This window comes from Centruroides sculpturatus, unplaced genomic scaffold (assembly GCF_000671375.1).
Source record: "Centruroides sculpturatus isolate CEXI.00-Female unplaced genomic scaffold, Cexi_2.0 scaffold9, whole genome shotgun sequence".
NCBI classification, from domain to species: Eukaryota; Metazoa; Arthropoda; class Arachnida; order Scorpiones; family Buthidae; genus Centruroides; species Centruroides sculpturatus.
The window spans coordinates 1,747,619-1,769,079 of NW_019384576.1; the positions used below are offsets into that span (position 1 = coordinate 1,747,619).

The 21,461-nt window shown below is 28.4% G+C and overlaps 1 protein-coding gene across 1 annotated transcript in view; it reads left to right on the top strand.

Annotated features, from left to right (window-relative positions):
* LOC111624351 (UPF0047 protein YjbQ-like) overlaps positions 1-21,157 on the top strand; it is a 40,849-nt gene extending 19,692 nt beyond the window's left edge. The window contains exons 6-7 of the mRNA XM_023367175.1: positions 18,888-19,005; positions 20,295-21,157. Coding sequence (XP_023222943.1) covers positions 18,888-19,005; positions 20,295-20,341 — 165 coding nt within the window. The 3' untranslated portion in view covers positions 20,342-21,157. The remainder of the gene's footprint in view (positions 1-18,887; positions 19,006-20,294) is intronic.
* The last annotated feature ends 304 nt before the right edge of the window (positions 21,158-21,461 follow it).

The window sequence follows — 21,461 nt, forward strand, 5'->3', positions numbered from 1 at the left end:
TAAAATTCAGTGAATCAAAGCCTGTAAAATGTCATTTATTCCTAGTGTCATTTATTATAAAAATGAAAATATAAAAAAAAGTCGAGTAATTATATAAAATCACTAGCTGTTACCTGTGGCTTTGCCGGTGCGGATTTTGCAAGCAAACCCCATTTATATTCAGTATTTCAACAACCATAGTAATTGTTATATAACACTACCACTGAGAATGATGAGAATTGCCGAGAATCAAACAAATTATTTTCAATTTGATCAATTTTCTGGAATGTTTAAAATCATTCTATAATCGAACCAATATGCAATAACAAATTCAAATTTAAAATGGTTCGAACATTTTAAAAATCGAAACAGATAAAAATATTTATAACAATGTCTGAATTGTTATCAATTTAATACACCTAAGTACTCAATGAAGACTAAATCCTCTCCCTCTCCCCACTCAGGAAAATTTTGAAAAATTCCTTTTCAGTATGCATTCCCATGGCATACCCTACTTAAACGCAGATAAAAACAAAAAATCGCATCTAAAATAGTACAGTAGAAGCTGTTCTTCCAGTTAAGCCTTAATGCTCTCCCTCTGCCCCCACGGGGGAATTTCAGAAAATTCCTTCTTAGTGTGTGTACCGTAACTGTGTACCAAATTTCACCTCTTTAGGTTCAGCAGTTTGCTGTTGGCGATGATGAATCAGTGAGCCGTTCAGTCAGTCAGGACAGGCAATTTTATATATATACTGTAGATGATTAATTAACAAAGTCAATGATATGTGATTTATGTGCATTCCCACAATCTTTCATACCTCTGTATACATATTTTAAATCACTCATGTTGTTTAAATCGTTATCCATTATTTTTTTATTGAATCGATCAGGTAGAAAAACTTGAAATTCATTCCATTCAGTGTCCATGAGAAGTACTAATTTTTTTTCTCCATAGTGAGTGGATACTGTTTTAACATAACAAATTGGATATTCATAATTAATTTGTTGGAGTATTTTGAAGTTTATTTATTACAAATTCTTGCTAACAATGAAACAACTATATTTTTATAATTTTCAATAAATTCGTTGGAGAATCTTTTCTTTATAATAACATCACACCAATCAATTTTATTTTTATGTTTTATAATAAAATCTTTGGATAATTCTTGATATTTAACAACTATTTTCCAGTCTTATAATTTAATCGATCTAAGTCTTTGAGTAATTGTTCCTATATATTTTATAAGTGAATTTAAATTTAATTTTAGAGCATTTTTCTTAATAAAGTCATTATCTAAATTTTGAAATCGAGATTGAGCATCCCAATCCACTTTATTTGCATATTCAAGAATAAATTCCGAAGATAATGTTTGATGTGTAGAGATGAGTTTCCAATTAACCTCATCATCGTGTTGTCTTATAAATTTTTCAGAGAGACTTTGATGTTGTGATATTTTTTCCAGTTAACTCTTTCTTTAAATTCTTTAATAAAAATTTCAGACAATTTTTGTGTATGAGATATTGAATTTATCTTTAAATTCTCTTATGAAGAGTTCTGATAACTTTTGATGTATTGAAATCAAATCCCAATTAACTTCATCTTTCAATTCTCTTATTAGATCTTCTGTTAAATTCTCTCTTTTAGAAAAATTAACCCAAACGATAGTCCTCTTTATTCCAGAGTCCATTTATATAAGAAAAAATTTATGTCCTAATGCTAATGTATGAATACCATCTTCTAATATATGTCTCTTATCATCACGTGGTGATAATGTTAACTTGTTTACCTTCATAGAATAAATTTCGTGCCTTTTACTTCTAATTAGATTCATTGTTCTATATTGCTCCCTTTTATTAAATAAACAGTCTTTATAATCCTCAAATGATATTCTATTCTTAACAACACATTCTTAATGTCTTTAGCTTTCTTTTCTTCTTTATTCTCAACTTTCAAGGCATATATTTTTGCTCTTAATCCCACAAATTCAACCATTATTTTACCATTATTTTCATCCTTCATTTTACCTAACACATTCTTATTAACTCTCAGTATGCCATATTGATTATTCTCAGGGTAATCGGATGTATCAAAGTAATCTATCATTCCCTTCATATCTTGATAGATATCATCTGTTTTTATATCATATATATAACTATCCCATATCTTGATATAACAGTTTTATGTTATTGTCATATTTAGGTTTCATCACATTATAATGAAAATCATACATTAAATGCTTCGAAAGATCTAATATGCTCATTCCCACATAGATGGGTTTATCAAAGTATATTTTTGTCTTATACATGTGAATAGCACATAGGTTTTCAGTAAATATGGTTTGATCTTTAAAGTTCGGCTTAGCAATTAATTTTTCTACTTTTTTAGCATCACAACATAACCTGATATCAACTCTCTTCCTTATGTTTTCCATTGTCTTTCCAAATACAGAGTTATTCATCAGTATATAAAAGTTCTTTTTGAAATCATTAGTTGCTTTGGTTCACATTTCTATATTCAGATCTATATAATTTTTTAACCAATCTGAATTGCTTGAACTCTAATACTTTATGTACCTTTCTAAGTTTCAATTTCATCTGCAGATAACTGTTTTAGATTTCTATAATGAACTACATACTTCTCTTTATTATATAACATGATTAACAGCTTAGATTGTTTTGATCCATCTGGTATTCTGTTCTCTGGAGCTAAAGGTAGATCTGAATGATAATCATGTAATTCTTTGGGATATTCTAGATCAGTGGTTCCCAACCTTTTTTCATTAGCGTACCCCGTGACATATCATATCTCTAGATTGTACCCCGTGACAAGTCATATCTCTAGATTGTACCCCTCATTTAAGAAATTTAGTGAGTAACCGTATTGTTAATTTTACATATTGTAACTTTAAATTAAAGGAAAAAAAACCTAAAAGAAAAAATGTATAAAAAGTTGTGATTGTAGCAAAGAACATTTTTTATCTAATAATTTTTAATACGTTTGTGATACATAATATATTATTTTTTTCTACCATAATAACTAACTTTTTTCTGTACCCCTAAACAACCTATTGCGTACCCCTAGGGGTACGCGTACCACAGGTTGGGAATCGCTGGTCTAGACCATCCGTTATACAGCGAAGAAAATAAAAACAAATTAGGATTTTTCAAAGATAAAGCAAAATCATTAGCAATATCGGAATTTGTAGGTTTAAAAGCTAAAATNACTAACTTTTTTCTGTACCCCTAAACAACCTATCGCGTACCCCTAGGGGTACGCGTACCACAGGTTGGGAATCGCTGTTCTAGATCAACTTCTAGAATGTAACCAGTCTCTGAGCCATCAGGTATTTGTGTTACACCTATATTTATATTAGACCATTCAAATCCCCCATAAGGTAAATATTGACTCATGGGCCATCCATATAAGTTATTAGCATCTAGATACATCAAATAATTAGATTCCTTGTTTTTATCATAATCTTTCATATACTTATTATTTGCCTTTCTATATCTATTACAGCATTGGGATATACCACCTCTTATTCCTTTTTCTAACATAAAAATCATATCATAATCATACAGCAACTGTAATTTTACACCAGTCATCTTCAACATTGCATCCCAAGCAAGACCTGGAGATGTAAAGTACCAAGCAGGATCTAGTTTATAGGGGTTTATGCATACATCTCTAAAATTCTTAAAGATGTCAGCTAGTATCAAAACATCTGATTTTACATATAGATCTGAATATTTTCCCATATTCCTAATCTTAAATGCTTCCCATACATTTTGTGCATGTTCGTAATCTCTATCTGTTATACCACATTCATTTAATTTATTATAGAACTCTTGTTTTGAAGGAAGTTTATTCATTTCACATTTCTCCCACGAATCCATATAGTCATAAGGATATACACCTTTTCTTATAACTAAATCTAATAGGTGTTTAAGAAAAACTTAGCTGTTTTCTTAACTGTTCTTTTTTCAAATTACTGGACAGTTTATCAATACTACTTGCCATAAATCTAAATGAATCTAAAAACCTAAGTTTCATATTTCCAATTTTCTTACTAAATGATAAATATCTCTCCTCATTGTTTGGTATCAAATCAATTCCCTTTTCATCATATCCAAGTTCCTTAACAAATAAATGAGCATCATATCCAGTTAGATTATGAATGAATACTGGTATAAAGTTAGGGTTTTTATATTTAAAATTACATAAAGCGTGTGCTGGTCCTCTATATTTTCCTGTCAAATGATCATGGCCTCTAACTTTTTCATCGTCATCATCAATTAGCATCTTGTAAAGTACTGTATTATTTTTCCACCCTCTACAACGATTATTGACATGACTGTGTGCCGGAAATAGCCATTACCTAACGGGTACTTTACGTGGATTCGCGTTAACGTACCAGGCCTGGACTTTTAGCGTGCACCGAATTAAATAATGACCAAGTTTGTCAATAACAAAATCAAATATTTAAAAAATAATTCTAATAATAACTATTTACAAAATTTAGTAAAAATCAAAACAACAATTTATTCAATGAAAATCAATAAGAATCAACCCGACAAAACTCAAATCAATCTAGTTTCTAACTTAAATCTATTCCCCTTTGGAATTCGACAAAATTCAAAGACTTAACTTATATACAATAATTCTTATGAATTAAAGATCCTAATCATCACTTCAATATACTACGAACCTATTTCCTCAACTCTCAAGACTTTCTCTATTCGTTGATCCACAAATCGAATAACTTCAAAATCGCCTTGGAACTATTTGATCCTATCGGACACCTCTCTCGTTCACTGCTACGAAGCTCACCAAGCTCGTTGCTATCAGAAGCTCACCTCGTCCGTCTTCACTTGAGGTTCAGTCTTTATACTGTGAGGTGACGTCACAATTCTGAATGCGATCACTCCCCTCATTTACATACTTATTTGCTAACAATAAACTTTTTCTATTTGTCTGGCAGCCTATTTTCCGACAATACTCGCTAACCTTTTACATTATTCTTTTTGACAATTTTCGGGATGTTTTTATTCTTTAAGGTTTAGCGAGTCCCTAAGTTGTGCTTGTGGGGTCTCCCCCCTTTTCTCGGTGCGGACTTACTTTTTTCCGCTCGGGAGCGCAAGTGTGCGCGAGTTTTTTCTACGGCGCTTTTCTCTCGTCGGTGAGTTGGTTTCTCTTCTATTTTTAAGTTTCTAAGGTGAATGGTGAGGAAACCTTCGTCCCAACAAAACATAAGCCCCAAACAAAATATAATAAAAAAGCAAAAATAAAAGTAAATAAAATAATGCTCGGACTTGGTTCCTTACAATCTCACCACATATATGGCAGATATTAGTATTTTGAAAGTATTCTTCTTCTTTAGTTATAACCATTGGTTTATTGTCTTTATATATTTTACTAATTTCCTCAACTTTATTTTTTAACATCTCTACAAACTTTCTTACTGCATCAGGCCCTCTGTATACAACTGGTTCCTTATAGTCTTCATACTGATACTTTATGTAATAAGAAAAACTCATTGGTTCATATTGCTGATATTTCATTGTGTAAGACTTAGATGGATCTGGTTGACATGTTTCCATTTTCATAGTTAGGCATTCAAAATCTACATATATCACAAACAGAATCCTCGTTGATTTATTTAAGTTATTAAACCAAATATACCCATCTTCAGGCATTTCAATCTTTACACCCTTTTTATCTCTGCAATCGATTTCATGGTTCTTTAGTTTATCTTCTGAATAGAAATATATTAGGCATCTTTCACATATAAAAATCTTTCTTTCATGTTTTGTCAGTTGTGAACTAATTAATCTAGATAGGTTTTTTATCAAACAGTAATGTGATTTTTCTTCATTTTTTATATATAACAGATTTACATGCTTATCTAGTTTATTTTCAGTTATTCTTAGAGGATACACTACATCCTCCTCATCATAACTACAGTAGAGCATTGATTATCCGACTCAATTGAGGACTGTGGTTGGTCGGATAATTGAAAAGTTGGATACCCGAAAAGTATGAAAAAATCCATTATTAGTGTAGTATATTACTGTATCCCATGTAATTAGTATATTAGTATATCGCTATTAACCTACTTTGTGTTGAATTTTTATCAATGTTAAGCCTAACAAAAATTTTTTTAAAATAATAATCGTCACTATTGTATCGTTAAAAATTAGAAAATTAAGCCTCGTTTAAATACTGGCTCCCTTTCATGGTCGAGCCAGTGTTGCCAGCTAAAACATGTAAAAATAATATTAAAGTAGCCAAGACATAGCCAAATATTGTAGCGCCACATCACTAGTGGACATTTGAATTTGCCAACTAGAACACGTTCGGATAACCGAGGTGACGGTTAATCGGGGGTCGGATAATCGATGCTCTACTGTATAAACATTCACTGATGTATTCAATCTTTTTTCACATTTACCTATGTCTTGTAAAGCAATAGGTGATTCGATTCCATTGAGTGCTTCTTTAATTATACGAATGTTATAATTAGTAACTCAACCAGGATTGTGATCACTTCTATCTACTGGATTTAAATATGCAGCAATGCAATAAGCAAAACATTTTTGATCTTCATTCTTAATGTTTAAAACAGCTTTTTTATCTCTGATTTCTTTAGGTAATTCAATATAGGATGATCCTCTAAATGGAATATATTTATTGATTCTTAGCTCTAAATTATATATTTCTATTAAAGTTCATCCAGATCCCTTTGCTTCAAACTCACCCATCTCTCTTAATAGTTTATCAATCACTTGATCATAATAAGTATTCAAATCTTTTGTTTTGAAAATGATCTCATTCATAGTTTTAAATGAAAAGCTTCTCTCCTCATTTTCTCTTTTATATTCACAGAACAGTTTGAAATTTACTTTCAAGTCCATTTTTTTCAGTATCTCAGTTATCTTTTCAATAACTACATTTCTAACATCTAAAAATTCTCTTGGAATGATAAGATTAATCACATTATTAATTGAATACATTTTTAATCTTGATTCATATGCTGTCTCAATCTCTTGGATAGCTTCATTATTGTACAAGGCATCCTTATATTCTCTCTTTTCAATGTGGAGTTTCTCATAGGTTGGTTTATAGTATTTACCACAAACATCACATTTTATTTTATTTTTTCTCTAATTTCTTTTGGTTCTCCAAAAAGATCTTCATGAAATTTAAACATCCATTCAACAGTTTGTTGAATAGTTTGTTGAACAGTTTGTTTTTTTTTAACATGGATGTTCTTTTGAGATGGTTTATAATATATTCCACAAATTTCACATTTCATTTCATTTTTTTTTATTTTTTTAGGTTTTCCAAAAACATCTTCATGAAAGTTAAATATTTTATTAATTATATTTCTCTGTATAAAATTAAGTCTGCTTTCCTTAACCCTGAATAATCTCTAAGATTATTTTCTCTACAAAACTGATGCAATTGTCGAACAGTACGTGATTTGTAATATTTGCTCCATTTATTAAGAAGAAAAAAACATTTGATATTTTTTCAACATTAAACACACCTTACAAATATACCCATATCCATCAGTATTCCTTTTATTTTTATGAAATTCATTTAAAGATTTTTCCTCCATTCAATTACTACACTTTTTAATTTTATTTAATCACTTTCTGTGAATATCATTTTTTATATGCTTCTCTAAATATTATTTTAAAATTTTTTTACCACATTCACATTCTATTAATTCTAATGTCTTTGGTTTTAGCATAATAAATTTTAAAGTATTCGCTAGTACAACCTTTACACCATCGAAAATAATCATCTTTAGAATGATTATCTTTGCTATACTCGCTGAAGGGTTTATTTGTATTACAACATTTGCACTGCTTCATTTATTAAGGAAAAAATTTTGTTCAATATCTTGTATCATAAAAAAAACAGAATTGATGACGTGTTTAATACAAAGCCATTAAATCATATTAAAAAATAAGTTTGTTTATTTAAATTGATAAGAACGCACAGGAAGTTGATGAATCATAACATGACTAATAATATTACAACATAATGTTGAAATATCCTTTTCTTTTTCAGTTCAGTGAATACAGTCAGTATGAGTGCTACTGAAGAAATTGCTAATTTTAATTTAATGATTAGAAACTATGCAAGACATTGTGCTGAGTTAGGTGAATTTGTAGATGTTAATGATGACTCATTATTGTCTAAAGATAAAATAAGGCAAATTTATAAACTTATATTGANTATTCAATCTTTTTTCACATTTACCTATGTCTTGTAAAGCAATAGGTGATTTGATTCCTTTGAGTGCTTCTTTAATTATACGAATGTTATAATTAGTAACTCAACCAGGATTGTGATCACTTCTATCTACTGGATTTAAATATGCAGCAATGCAATAAGCAAAACATTTTTGATCTTCATTCTTAATGTTTAAAACAGCTTTTTTATCTCTGATTTCTTTAGGTAATTCAATATAGGATGATCCTCTAAATGGAATATATTTATTGATTCTTAGCTCTAAATTATATATTTCTATTAAAGTTCATCCAGATCCCTTTGCTTCAAACTCACCCATCTCTCTTAATAGTTTATCAATCACTTGATCATAATAAGTATTCAAATCTTTTGTTTTGAAAATGATCTCATTCATAGTTTTAAATGAAAAGCTTCTCTCCTCATTTTCTCTTTTATATTCACAGAACAGTTTGAAATTTACTTTCAAGTCCATTTTTTTCAGTATCTCAGTTATCTTTTCAATAACTACATTTCTAACATCTAAAAATTCTCTTGGAATGATAAGATTAATCACATTATTAATTGAATACATTTTTAATCTTGATTCATATGCTGTCTCAATCTCTTGGATAGCTTCATTATTGTACAAGGCATCCTTATATTCTCTCTTTTCAATGTGGAGTTTCTCATAGGTTGGTTTATAGTATTTACCACAAACATCACATTTTATTTTATTTTTTCTCTAATTTCTTTTGGTTCTCCAAAAAGATCTTCATGAAATTTAAACATCCATTCAACAGTTTGTTGAATAGTTTGTTGAACAGTTTGTTTTTTTTTAACATGGATGTTCTTTTGAGATGGTTTATAATATATTCCACAAATTTCACATTTCATTTCATTTTTTTTTATTTTTTTAGGTTTTCCAAAAACATCTTCATGAAAGTTAAATATTTTATTAATTATATTTCTCTGTATAAAATTAAGTCTGCTTTCCTTAACCCTGAATAATCTCTAAGATTATTTTCTCTACAAAACTGATGCAATTGTCGAACAGTACGTGATTTGTAATATTTGCTCCATTTATTAAGAAGAAAAAAACATTTGATATTTTTTCAACATTAAACACACCTTACAAATATACCCATATCCATCAGTATTCCTTTTATTTTTATGAAATTCATTTAAAGATTTTTCCTCCATTCAATTACTACACTTTTTAATTTTATTTAATCACTTTCTGTGAATATCATTTTTTATATGCTTCTCTAAATATTATTTTAAAATTTTTTTACCACATTCACATTCTATTAATTCTAATGTCTTTGGTTTTAGCATAATAAATTTTAAAGTATTCGCTAGTACAACCTTTACACCATCGAAAATAATCATCTTTAGAATGATTATCTTTGCTATACTCGCTGAAGGGTTTATTTGTATTACAACATTTGCACTGCTTCATTTATTAAGGAAAAAATTTTGTTCAATATCTTGTATCATAAAAAAAACAGAATTGATGACGTGTTTAATACAAAGCCATTAAATCATATTAAAAAATAAGTTTGTTTATTTAAATTGATAAGAACGCACAGGAAGTTGATGAATCATAACATGACTAATAATATTACAACATAATGTTGAAATATCCTTTTCTTTTTCAGTTCAGTGAATACAGTCAGTATGAGTGCTACTGAAGAAATTGCTAATTTTAATTTAATGATTAGAAACTATGCAAGACATTGTGCTGAGTTAGGTGAATTTGTAGATGTTAATGATGACTCATTATTGTCTAAAGATAAAATAAGGCAAATTTATAAACTTATATTGAAAGAAGAAAGAAGGCAAAAGAACTCTTGAAAATGTTACAGGGAAAAATTAATGTGATACAATCATATTCAGGTGAGATATTTCAATTACCATATAAATTGACATGGGAACAAAGGCTTATAAATGTTGAAAATGTGATCTTAGCATACAACTCTAGTCATTTTATTTCTTCTATACGAACTTATGAATTAGGATTACTACTATGTGAGCTTAATGAAAATTATAAGTTAAGATATTGGCAAAATTTGGAAACTTCAAGTTGGTCTGATTGGTTTAAAACTTTTTGTTCACAGAAAAACATAACAATAACTTTAAGACATGAAAGACACATAAGAAAGTTTTATAAAGATATAAGTCCATATCCTTATCTTTTAAACACGGGGATGACAACATCAGAATTAACAAATGTCTTACCAAAGTTTTTAAACGTTTAATTGCTTTCCCTGAATATAAGCCTTTTTTCAACAGTCGTTTTATCAGTGATTGAGAAATCTCTCTATGTCACAGGAAGAGAGGATGTAGCTTGTCTGTTTTCAACCACCATTTTGAAAGTGATGTCATAGGAAGAGAGGACATAGTTTGTTTGTTTTCAACCACCATTTTTAACTGATTGTACATCATATAAAAATAAAATAAAATGTTTTTATTTAAAAATTTTAGTTTCGAATTTCTTACATTTTTCAGAAAAAAGTATCCATCTTTGTTTACATTTTTGATTTCTTTCATTAAGAATTTCGGAATATGGTCGAATATGATGCTCCTTTTTACATTTGCACTTCGCTCCCAACATTGTCTAACTCACAAACTTCATCCGTCAAACTTTCCTTAGTTGAAAGGATATGTTAACTTGACGTAGAGCTACAGACGAGCGAAGACACTGATTGGTCGACCACCGGTCGCCGTAGCGCATATATAAGGTCAGTTTGAGCGGGAAAATTCAAGGTGGCTAAGGAGAGATAAATAACAACTAGCCAACAAGAAGTAGATTTGTCTCACTAACGATAATTTGTGATCACCAGAAGTGCTATTGCATCGTAATGTGTTTTCCTGAATGAACTGATACGGGATACATTCATTGGCGCTATGGATTCGGATGCCATTTATTGGACTGTTAAGTTTAATATCGTGACTCGTGGGTACCTAAACGTTTAGTATTTTAATATTAATTTAATGCAAATTTATACATACCCAATAATATTAAACAGAAAAAATAAATATATTTAATAAAAATCTTTGTTTTAACGAACGTACAATGTCGTGGCTCGGTAAATATGTCAACACTGAAATGAAAATCAGTCTAGCATAGGGAAAATCAGGGAATTACACCTCAAAACAGCAAATTGCGCAGTGGCGTTATTGTGAATCAGCGTAAATTGAACCGGTGTAAACTGAGGGCTACCTGTACTTGCTGTCAAGAAAGACTGATTCAACAGCAAAAGTCCCAAAGATCAGTAAACATCTCCAGTTAGTATGAGAACTTGACATCAAATTACATGTTGGTGTTGACTCTCCCAGGGCCCAAGTTAGTCTAGAATTTCACCTAAAGACAGATGAAGAACCAATTGGAAAAGTGAAGTAGGATGAATTGAGGTGTTTGATTGACAAACTCTCTAAAGATTGTCCTTCAGACACATGGTTCCTCTCATTCCAGTTTAAGAGGTTCCATGCCCTTCAAAGTTTCCTTTGACAGATCCCTGCNAAACAGCCTTATTAGTACCACAAACAGCACACATTCCTTTTGCTATAGGTTTATTATTTTTTGTTGTTGTTTCTATAATAATAATTGTTTTTGTTTTGTTTTTACACTTTAAACAATAGATGCTATTTATATGAGAAGAAATTTCTAAGCCAAATCTTCTTTTTCATACTATAATTGGTTTAACAATTCCTCTATCTATTCTTTAAGTGAAGTGTTTTCTATAGCATCTAATTCATTTAACATATTTTTATCACAGATTTCATTTCTAGTTTTTGTATCTCTATTTTTCAAATAACAAATATCATGTCTATATGCAGTTTCATCTACTTTGTTTATTGATTTACTCCATGACTTGTAAGATAAATCAGGATTTAATCTAGTTTTTCCCATAATAGTTGAGTTCCCGGACCGTAAATGAATGGCCAGGTAAATGCATTTCAAACGGTAATTTGTTTATCATATCATTAACAGTGCCTTTTCCTCTCTTCATTTATATAACTATAAAAATTTATAACCATTCAGTTGTGCTTTCTTTGTATATTTCTCTAACGGAAAATATTTCATATTTTTAATAAATTATTGTTCTCTCAAATACACGTCAGATTCTGATATGCTCCCAGCTTTGAATAGATTAGATAGCTGTTTATAAAATTTAAATACTTGCTTGTATTCCTCCTTTTTTTCAGACAGTTTTAACGATTTATCTATAACTTCAATTATTCTGGCTCTCAAGCTTAATGCTGGTAACAGAACTATAACAAACACAGATAGACGTGAAGCACTAAATATAAATTTTCCAACTGTTAATGATACACTAATTTTATGATAATTATTATAAGTCTTTCTGTAAACATATATTTTCTTTTCCAAGTATTCTCTTATTTATAGAGGAGTAAAATTACATTGATACTTCATATTTGAGTTTTTAAGATCTAGCATAAAAAAATCATATGGTTTTTGTGTAGCTTTACTATATAAACTTTTACAAAATGATCCATCTATTTCTCTTATTATCTGTTTAATTTCTCTGTCTTGAATCTTGAAGAAAATAATATAATTACAATTTCTTCTTATGTTAATTGGTGTTGAATAATAGGATTGAGATACATAAATAATTGAAGCATTTTTTTTCCTTCCTCCGATAAAGAAATGTACAATTTTAGATTGATCTTTTTTAGTAATACAATCATAAAAAATAATCATATTTTTTTATTGATGGATTTAAACTATTAATGTCAATCATATCCTTTATGCTCAAACAAAATAATGATTCCTTTTTAAATTTTTTAAATAACTCTAATAACTTTTTATTTTTTACATTCAATATATCTTCTTCCAACTCATCTAATTGAGTATAGTTTTCTTGAAGTTTTTCATATTTTGGCTCATTAATATCTTTAGCACATATATATAAAGCATCAAAATTCAGTTGATCATAAATTAGATTTAATAAGAGATTTGTTTTTCCACATCCTGATGGACCAATGATTAAGAGTCTGAATGGATGTTTAGGTAATAATGGATTCTGATTAGGATCTTCATATTGATCCGGTTCTGTATAATCTTTTATCTTAATCATTTATTTGTTTAAAAATTTCAGCTTCTGCTAAATGATTTCTCAGCTTGAGCTAATTCTTTTTTAGCTTAGTAAATGGATGAGAAGACAAAGAAAGTGTTACTTACTTAAGCTAAGCAGAACAGAGCACTAAGAAAGAAGAATAAAGAACAAATATTTAGTAAAGCAAAATATGAAAAAAGTCTTTCAAAGTTTCATAAGCCAGTTAGAGAGAAATTAAACGTTCCTATAGAAGATGTTAGACAAGATTTAAAAGCTATTGAAGATGCTATTCATAATATAACAATTCCTTCTACCATTGATTTGTCATTTCCTCAACTTCCTGAAGCTGAATCAACTTTAGTCAACAAAAAAGAAGTACAGATATACTGCTGAAAACTTAGATGAAGAATTAGATGTTTCATATTTAGAGCAAATAGCTTTATTGTACCATCACAATTAGTTAGTAAACCCGATGAAATAGATGAAATGCTCGAAAAAGCTGAAAGAAGAACAAAATCATTAGGTTCGTTTAAAGCAAAAGTGAACAGAAAATTAAAGAAATCTACAGATGATTTTCAAAGAAAAGTGTTAGAAGAGGAGTTAAATATGTATCATTCTGATTTAGATTTATTTAAACTTTGTAGAGAAAAATTAAAAGTTTTAAAGTCTGCTTCACAATCATTTAAAATTATTGGAGAAGGATTAGTTAGTGAATTAGAAAAATTAACTGATAAGCTGTTAGGTGGAGATAAAAAAAGTATATAATAAAATTGTTGAAATTCTAGATCTATTATTAAATTCAGGAGAAATAACAGCTGATACAGTGAAAGAATATTATTCAAAATTTTTATTTAAATAAATGAGTAATTATATTAAGACTAGACTTTATCTCAGTGAATCTCAAAAAAATAAATTGAAATCAGCTTTTAAGAATGGTGAAGAAATATATTTACAAATAGATAAATCTAAACCTCCTAATCATGATATGGTTTTAACAAAAACTCAAATAAAAAATATTAATGAAGGAAAGAGAATAAAAATAAGTAGAATGCAATTAAAAAGGAACGGAGGCATCTTACCATATTTAATTTCTATTCTAACTACTTTGGCTACGGAAACCTTATTGGGCACTGCAGGATGGGGAGTTAAAAAAGCTTTAGATACAGTAACTGGATCAGGATGTAATAAAAAAAAAAATTTGAATGCCTTCTCCTTTCCCAAGGCCCTTTAGGTCCAATATGCCCAAATTTCAAATTAGGGAAAGGAGTATTCAGAATTGGGAATATCCAACGAGATGATAAATGATATTATAAAAAACGAAAAAGGTTTTAGAGGTGTGTTTACAGTTGATCTATTACTGAAAACAATTAGAAAATTTGAAAATGGTATAATTAATTTAGATGTTTCAACTGGAGATGGCACACACTGGGTTTGTTATTATAATGATCCTAAATATCCTTTTGGTGAATATAAGTTAAAAAATGTAAGATTGAAAAGAGAGAGAATTCCAAAAGAAATCATAAAATATTTAAAAACATCTAAAAAAGAAATAAGATATAACTCTAGTTTTCTTCAGAATCTATGTCTGTTAGATTTAGTTACTATTGTACAAGGTGTGACAATTAAATTCCAGTATAATGAACGAACTGGATAAATATATTGCTAATAAAACACACCTTTAATAATCCAGCAAATAAAAATTAATAATATAATAATGTTTTCGATCGTTTCTTAACGATCTTCTTCTGAAGAAGATTGTTAAGAAACGATTGAAAATGTTATTATATTATTAATTTTTATTTGCTGGATTATTAAAGGTGTGTTTTATTAGAATTAAATTCCAGGTAATAAAAGGACACAAAGAACATATAATGAAAAACCCTTTTGATATGTTTCAAAGTAATCCCCCTGGAGGGCAATGCACTTCTCGCAACGCTTGTACGAGTTCTTGAAACACTCAGCAAAGTCACTTCCGTTGGCAGCTCTGAATTCCTTGGTCACATTGCACTGTATGTCCTCCAGGTCATTGAATCTTCATCCCTTCAATGTGATTTTGATTTTAGGAAACAAAAAATAGTTGCAAGGCAACAAATCTGGAGAGTATGGAGGGTGGTTCAACTCTACAATGCCATGTTTGGCCAAAAACTCTTTGACAACAGTCGCAGTGTGCGGGCGGGTATTGTCGTGCAGCAGTACCCAGCTTCCTCTTACTGCAAACTGAGGCCTAACACGACGAGTTGTCTCTAGATTGATACCAGTTGTCTCCGCTATCATTTGAATAGACATTCGACGGTCATATTGCAGCAAGTCTCTGATTTTTTCAATATTTTCTGGTGTTCGAACTGATTGAGGTCATCCAGGGCGAGCATTATCCTCAAGGTCTTCCCGACCATCCCTGAAATGTGCAAACCACTCAAAAACACGAGAGCATACACTCGAAAACACGGGATAGGGCATCATTCCCATAAACTTGCTTGATGAAGGCATATGTCTCTGTTGCACTTTTACCCAACTTGTAACAAAACTTAATGTTCGCTATTTGTTCCATGGCAAAAACATGACAGCACTTTCTCATAGCAGTATGTGAATGGAGTACAGAAAAATTAACAAGTTACGAGACATAAACAAAGCTTTGCAGACAAGTAGGCATATGGTTGAACTATTATGACAAGCTTAGACAAGTTTCTGCATGCTGACACTGCAGTGCTACACAACCAGTCCCAGATTTAAATTGTCACACCTTGTATGAAATACATTGTAGAAAGAAATAAAGGTAAATCTCCCATTGAAGTTTAATACTCATTTATGCAAGAACTGAGCAAGTTTAATGAGAATTTTGTTTTATATAAATGAAACTAACAGTCTTAGATTTGAAAAATGCTGATAAATCGGAAGACTTTACAATCGAGTTTAAAAATCCAATACCTGTAAACAGTTCAAAATTAGCTCTGAAATCAATGTCTATGTGGGTTTCTTGACATAATATTGATGAAAAATTTAATAACAATACCTTTAGATATTTTGATAAAACAAAGTGGTATGACGTAACGATAGAAAATGGAAATTACACTCTTCAAGAACTAAATAATTTTTTAGTAAAATTCTTTGGAATAAATGAGCCTCCTATAAAGTTTGGAATTCGTTTTGCAACAACAATATTTATAATTCATTTAGAACCCGGATATAAAATTGATCTGAGTAAAGGTAAACTCCATGAGATATTAGGTTTCAAACCAAAGATATATGAAGATGAAGAACAGAAAGGAAAATACATAGCAAATATTTTCAAAATTTCAATATCCAACAGAAGATTATAATGTTAGTTTTAAACCCGGAGAATTAGATTATTTGAGATATTGTTCAGATTTTTTAGCGGCGGGATTAAATACTAATAACACAGAGTCTGGTTGTTTAGTAAGTTATACAAACTATGTATCCTATCATTCATTTCGATGTTTCCAATCATCCCTCTTATAATAATGTTGATAATTTGAAAGTTGAATTCTTTTGGCATTTGAGGGAAATGCCTGCCTAAATCATATAGATTTTATTTCGTTTTAGTCGAAAAAAGAAAAGGATTTATGAATATGTACAACAAGACTTTTGAAACTAAAACTTTAAACTAATTAAATGGCTTGGTTTCCTTTTGGTCATTATTACAATGAAGTAAAAGAAGTCCTCCTAGTCCTCCAGGTAATGGTTTCAAATTAACGTATGATGGAAATTATGATATGCAAAATAAGATCTTAAAATATTGTAAACATCCAATAGACAAAAACAATGCTGCAGCCAAGAAATATATTGATGATAAATTAGAACATAAATTAAAAATAATGAATTAAATAAAGATTTTGAAGCTTTTGCAAAAGAAAATGCTAATAAATTAAAAATATTAGAAGGTGATCACATAACAGATAAAACTAATTCAGAAAAAAATATTGATGATTTTAATTTAAATGTTAATAATTTCATAACAGAAATGAGTAAAAAACTTCATACATTAGATAGTAGATGTCTGAAAATATATAATGGTGCTTTCAATGCAAAAAACAAAAGAGTTGGTAATGTTGATGATCCAACGGAAGATAAAAATGTTGTGAATAGAAGATATTTAGTGAATAATGCTTCAACCATAAAAGATGAAGTGTTTGATGCAAAAAATAAAAAAATAACTAATTTAAAAAATCTAATTATAGACACGGATGCAGTTACAAAATCGTAACTCGAAAATTATTTCAAAATTGATGAAAATCCAAACAATATAATTAAAAAGACAGAAAATGGTTTATTTGCTTCAAGTAACCATTCATTCATCTTAAGAGGTTTTCTGAATTTAGCTAAACCAGCTGAAGATGCAGTATTTTATTTAACCCTAGGTGATCTTCCTATTGATGATAGTGATAAAAAAAATTATGATAGAAAATACGTGTTAGAATCTGATGGTTTCATTAGTAAGATTTATTTTGCAAGCAATGTACCATTATTAGATGTATCTATAGGTATATTTATCAATGATAAATCAGTATTTTCTTTAAAAAAAGAGAAAGAAGATAATTACAGTTAGAACTACAGAAAAATATCTGTCCCATGAGGAAGCAGATGATGTTGAGAATTTCTTGTATAAAATTTTAAAATGTAATATTTCAATATTAATAAATTATATTAATTAAATTTTTTCCTATATAAATGGAGACACTGAAAAAACTAAACAATATTGGTAATCTTCAAAATACTCCAACAGAGAAATTAAACGAGTTTGCAAATTGATTATGAATATGACATCACTAGTAAGACGATAATTATGTAAGCATTGACATCGTTTAAATTTCTACCAACCGACGCTTTAACAGACCACAGTATACCTGAAGAAGGCCGAAAATGTTCGTACTCGTGTATAAATGGCTAGAAACAAGTGAGAAAGGTTTTGTCTTGGTCATCTTTGAATATCCTATTTGTTATGTTAAAATAGTATCCACTTGCTATGGAGAAAAAAAAGTTAGTAGTTCTCATGGACACTGAATGGAATGAATTGGAAGTCTTTCTACCTGATTGATTCAATAAAAAATAATGGATAAGGATTTAAACAACATGAGTGATTTAAAATTTGTATACAGAGGTATGAAAGATTGTGGGAATGCACATTAAGCGCACATCGTTGAGTTTGTTAATTAATCATTATTTTATATAATTACTCTTGACTTTTTTCATATTTACATATTTATAATAAATGACATTCACTGAATTTTATATAATTACTCTTGACTTTTTTTTATATTTACATTTTTACTGGCTTTGATTTTTTGATTAAATTCACTGAATTTTACAGGCTTCGATTTCTGTGGGGCAGAAACTGCATAAATAGTCTATTAGTCAAATTTACAGTTTATGCAAAATAATAATAATAACAAAATTCAAGTTATATAGATAACATATGCTAAAAATTAATTTAAAAGTTCTTTTATCTTATAATTATACTTAAATTGTTTTATCTTTTATATAATAATAGACGACATAATTTTTATCAGGATATTTTTATTTTATTTATTAATGTTTTATTTTCATTTCATATTACATTGTTATTTTAGCCTGCTCACATTAAAGCATGTTTTATGGGGTCCTGTCTTACTATTCCTATTACTGATGGCAAACTGAATTTAGGAACTTGGCAAGGAATATGGCTTTGTGAACACAGAAACAGAGCAGGTAAATATATTTAAATCATTTTTATAGTTTATAAATTTTAATATAAATAATTTAAAATAAAATGTATGCGGAATTATGCAAGAAAAATCAGTGAATGACTATTTTTCTTGCATGATTCCAATCTTGTTCTAAAGCAAACAAAAGTTTTTCAAATTTTTGTTTGCTTTGGAAAAAGACTATTATATATAATATATAATATAATATGTATAGATTATTCTTGTTCCAAAGCCTTGTCAGATTAGTTTTAATAAATTCAATAATTATTTTGAACCACTAATTATATTCTTACCCAAGTATCTTAAGCACTATGAACTACTAGAATCATAAATTATGTATGTATTAAATGTGGACAACAAATATAATTTAGACAATCTAAATGAACATGTGTTATAATCATATTATTTATAGTTAATTAGTGAGGAAATCTGACAGTAAAAAAATTAAATGTTCCCTTCATTATTCTGACTTGATTAAAAGACTGCCAAAAAATCAGTGATGAACCTATATAAATTATAGTTGGAAATAAATTGGACAATTTGAATTTATGATGATATATATATTTGATTTTTGTATTACTGTAACACAAAATTAAATTTCAGTTATTTTTATCTGATCCTAATTTTATCTTTAGTAAAGTAAAATTTCATATTTTGAGTATAATTATAAATTTTCATTACTTTATACAGTAGAGCATCAATTATCCGACCCCCGATCAACCGTCACATCGGTTAACCGACCGTTCTAGTCTGCAAATTTCAAATGTCCGCTAGTGATGTGGCACTACAATATTTGGCTGTCTTGGCTACTTTAATATTATTTTTGTTAAATTTTTGAGTGTTTTAGCTGACAGCACTGGCTCGACCATGAAAGGGAGGCCAGTATTTAAACAAGGCTTAATTTTCTAATTATGAGTGGTTGTTTGTTTTGTGAGCAATAAAATAATTTTTAACGATACAATAGCAACAATTATTATTTTTAAAAAATTTGTTAGATTTAACATCGATGAAAATTCAACACAAAGTAGGTTAATAGCGATATATTAATATACTAATTACATGGGATATACTAATATACTATACTAATAATGTATTTTTTTCATACTTTTCGGTTATCTTTTTTTTCAGTTATCCAACCAACCCCAGTCCCTAATTGAGTCGGATAATTGATGCTCTACTGTAATTTTATAATGAATTTTTAAGTATTATATTTTATAGAATTTAGAAATATAGAACAAATCATTTAGAAATTTTAAAGTTTAATATAATAATGTTGTTCTGAATTTTTTGTAGGATCAAGAAAAGTTATTATAACAATTAATGGTGCTCCAAAAGATTAAAAGAAATTTATTGAAAAATACTTGTACTATTCAGAATTTTAGCATTGATGTCAAGTAAAAATTTTACTAAATATATTTCTCTTAAATTTTATAAAATTTTCAAGAAAAAGTCTGTAGGAATCTATAGTACTGTACATTTACTGAAATTAGAATTTTTATGGAATTTCCTATCTAATAATTTAGAAATTTCCCCACTATCAGGTACTGTACTATATGTTAATTAAATATAGAGTTTTTAAATAAAATTAGGCTTATATAGAAAAAATTGACACTAGGATTATTCATTAACTTCATCTAACATTAAAAATTGTATTATTTAATTAATATTGTAATAATGCAATTAATGAATTCATCAGTATTAATTCAGTTCATAAATTTAATAAACATAATTTAAGTTTCAATTAAAATAATAAAATATAAATATTTTATGTAAGTTTTTCTTAATTATAATAATAGTTGTGTGTAAAGATTTGCTTCCATTTACACAGATTACAGGTTTATGAGCAAAAATTTTTTTCAATTCATTTTAGAAGTTATTTCTTTAAGAAAGAATTATGTTTTGAAATCAATAAAATTTTATTTCAAAGAATTTGGTGAAAGTGCAAAACAAAAACAAAAAGTAGTTTGAATTACCTTGTCATATATTTGTACCAAACGAATTTTACATTAGAACAAAAATTATTATATATTCTTATTTTAGAAATATTAGATTTATTTACTAATATATAAAGTAAAAAAAAATTAATGTACCTTATAACTAAATTAAAAAAAAAAACTTCTATTTGAATATGCAAATAGATTTGCCATCTATACAAGTATAATAGTGAAATTAAAATTATAGGTTTATTTGTATACATTTTGGAATAATATTTTTAATCATTATAGCAGTATATTTGTTTCATTGTGATCATAATAATTATTAATCATTTGTAAAAAAGATCATTAAATTTCATAAATATTAGAAATTATAAAGCAGAAAGAACAATCTGCTTTAACCATATATTAATTGTTTTTGTATATTGATAGAAAAGAATCAAATCTTGTCGTTGCAAAAAGTCTTGTATATATGTTAAAATTAATCACTATTTCAATATTTAAAAATATTGAAATTTTAACAAAT